This window comes from Montipora capricornis, chromosome 7 (assembly GCF_036669925.1).
Source record: "Montipora capricornis isolate CH-2021 chromosome 7, ASM3666992v2, whole genome shotgun sequence".
In the NCBI taxonomy this organism is placed as follows: domain Eukaryota; kingdom Metazoa; phylum Cnidaria; class Anthozoa; order Scleractinia; family Acroporidae; genus Montipora; species Montipora capricornis.
In genome coordinates, this window is record NC_090889.1 from 39,296,525 (window position 1) to 39,299,024 (window position 2,500).

Consider the following 2,500-nt stretch of genomic DNA (forward strand, 5'->3'; position numbering starts at 1 on the left):
CATGGCTAGGTGATTTCTATATTTTCCTCTTGTGCTCTAGGAAGTGCCCCTGGGTCTCCGAGGATGGGACATCCTGGTTAAATTTGATACTAGTAGCACCTGCCAGGTTTAACTTGTGAGCTGCACATGTGGGTAACTATGATTCTTGAAGTCGTTGTTCTATAATGTTGTATAGTTGAAATGTTTTATTAGCAGGGGCACCAAGCGTCAATTTTCGGAAAATATCTGTTCGGAAGACGATTTGAGATCTAGAATTTTCGTAACATTTGTTGTAAATTTCTTGCTTGCCTGCCTGCCTGCCTGTCCTATGATTTTCGAACATCTTAACCTAAAAAGGTCAACTAGAATTTTTTCGGGAGCCTTTTTTCTGGCTGAAGTTTCGAAAAGGTAAGTTTTGAACCTTATATTTTCGGATCACTAGACTTTCAGCAAGGAAATCCGAACAGATGAAAAATTTTTAGGGGATAAAATATGGCTATATCTACCGTTTAAATACTATTAAAAATACGTTTAACAATGCTATGTTTAAGTGCTTTTGAACTATATTCGCGTTGGGTGCCCCAGCATCAGCCCTAAAAAGCCGCCATGGGGAATGGTAAATTCACTATGTACTGTTTGTCGGTCTTTTTGTTGTTGCAGTAACGATTGGACTAAAGAAATGGTAAGAAGAGAAGTGAAAACCTCGGAGATATAATGACTTTTGCCAAAGGAGAAGTGTTGTCATTCTTTGAAACTGCCACAAAATCTCATGTTTTTTGTCATGTCCTTTTATCTCTTTCTTCCCTTCTTTGGGACATTTCACGCAAATTCAGTGAGTCAGCAAATGAATAATGAACAAGGTGCACAATGAAATGACACAAGACTACGCTTTGATCTTGAAATTCGGCTGCATGTGGTCCGGGTGAATTTGTTGAGAAATGCACTTCAGCATATTCGTGCTGCAATTGCTCGTGGTGCAATTAATGCCAGGTTGCATCATTCGTTCAAAAGCTGCAGCTACAAATCACGTTTTTCTTTGTTTACCTTGGACTGCCCTAAGAAATCTCTCTTTTCTTGTATTGCAGCAATATTTTTCTTTTGAGGCTGGAAGACAGCATGTGAGGGCACCATCAACGGCTCCACATTCTGCCCAGACTGAACAAAACAAATACATCATTAAATTTATCAGCCATATGTCTTCCTTTTTTTTTTTTTACACAACAGAGTGGGGCAGTAGATACTAAAGAAGGAAATGAAAATTAAACCATGACAGCAGATCTGCTTGGAATAACATATTGCTTTGGAGAAGCTAGAATCAAACATGGAGGGTGGGGATTATTAAAAAAAGGGGGTATAAAAACTTCATTGGAGGGATGAGGCTACAAATATTTCATACTGCTGTTCTGAATCTAACTGAACATTCACACCACGAATGGGTTACCACTAGTTGAGCAGGTCATATTGATACAGTTATCGGTATGTACATGTAAATACATTGAAAGAGAGTGTCAGCTGCAATCCCTTAGATGAAAGTAACTTCCGAGGACTTTGAAATATCTTCACCAAGATACTTCAAGACCCTTCAACTTTTGTACCAAAGATCATAGCTTCACTTGATTTCATATCCGCAGTTTATATATGATTCATTTCATATACTATTTCATCATTGATTCATTCCTCACGGGACCATTAGAACCCACAAATGACCCGCTCCCAACGTCAGTGGCTTTATAGTTCCGTTGGTTGGAGCGTCGCACCGGAATCGCGAGGTCACGGGTTCAAACCCCGTTGAAGTCCTGAATTTTTCAGGCTTCTCTACGCAATTGCAAAAATTGCTCTCATAACTACGAAGATCATAGCTTCACTTGATTTCATATCCGCAGTTTATATATGATTCATTTCATATACCATTTCATCAGGTATTCAAATGTTGTTTAAAAACCTAGATGACTTATAGATCTTGTGATAACCTATGCAATAACTTTAATACTCAACTGACCTGCCAGCAAAGTAAAGAATCATCAATGATGCTGTGACGTGGTTCCACTTTTGACTGCATCGCCATCAGAAAATCATCTCTGGCCTCTTGGACATCACCTAATCTGGAGTGTGCAATGGCCCTGTTGGCCGTAATCTATGAAAAGAGAATGTATCTAAATGGAGGACCGTGAGGCGGCATCCAGTTAGGTGAAGAGCATAATCTAAATGCCCAGCTCTGAGCATAGAAAACGAAAAGAAAATTATCATTGGGTACCAAGATAAACCATCTGCTTAAGTTATTTGTTTAACAATTCGGTATTCCACTAGCTACAGTAGAGAGTAAACTATCATTCTGGCTCTATCAGAATAACAATATAATTATATAACAATTACAATTATTACATTAAAAAAATATTATTTATAATTTTAGTACATGTACCTAATATTAATTAGGCCCCTTCTGGATCAGAACAAATGTACACATTTTGTAGTGTTGTACCATATATGGACATACCACGTGACGACATGATTGTGTTATAAA

General features: G+C 38.1%; 1 protein-coding gene across 1 annotated transcript in view; it reads right to left on the minus strand.

Annotated features, from left to right (window-relative positions):
- Positions 1-2,500, minus strand: part of LOC138057175 (neutrophil cytosol factor 2-like) — a 52,336-nt gene that overhangs the window by 9,146 nt on the left and 40,690 nt on the right. Inside the window, exons 4-5 of the mRNA XM_068903234.1 lie at positions 1,979-2,113; positions 1,024-1,134 (exon numbers count right to left, since the gene is read on the minus strand). Coding sequence (XP_068759335.1) covers positions 1,024-1,134; positions 1,979-2,113 — 246 coding nt within the window. The remainder of the gene's footprint in view (positions 1-1,023; positions 1,135-1,978; positions 2,114-2,500) is intronic.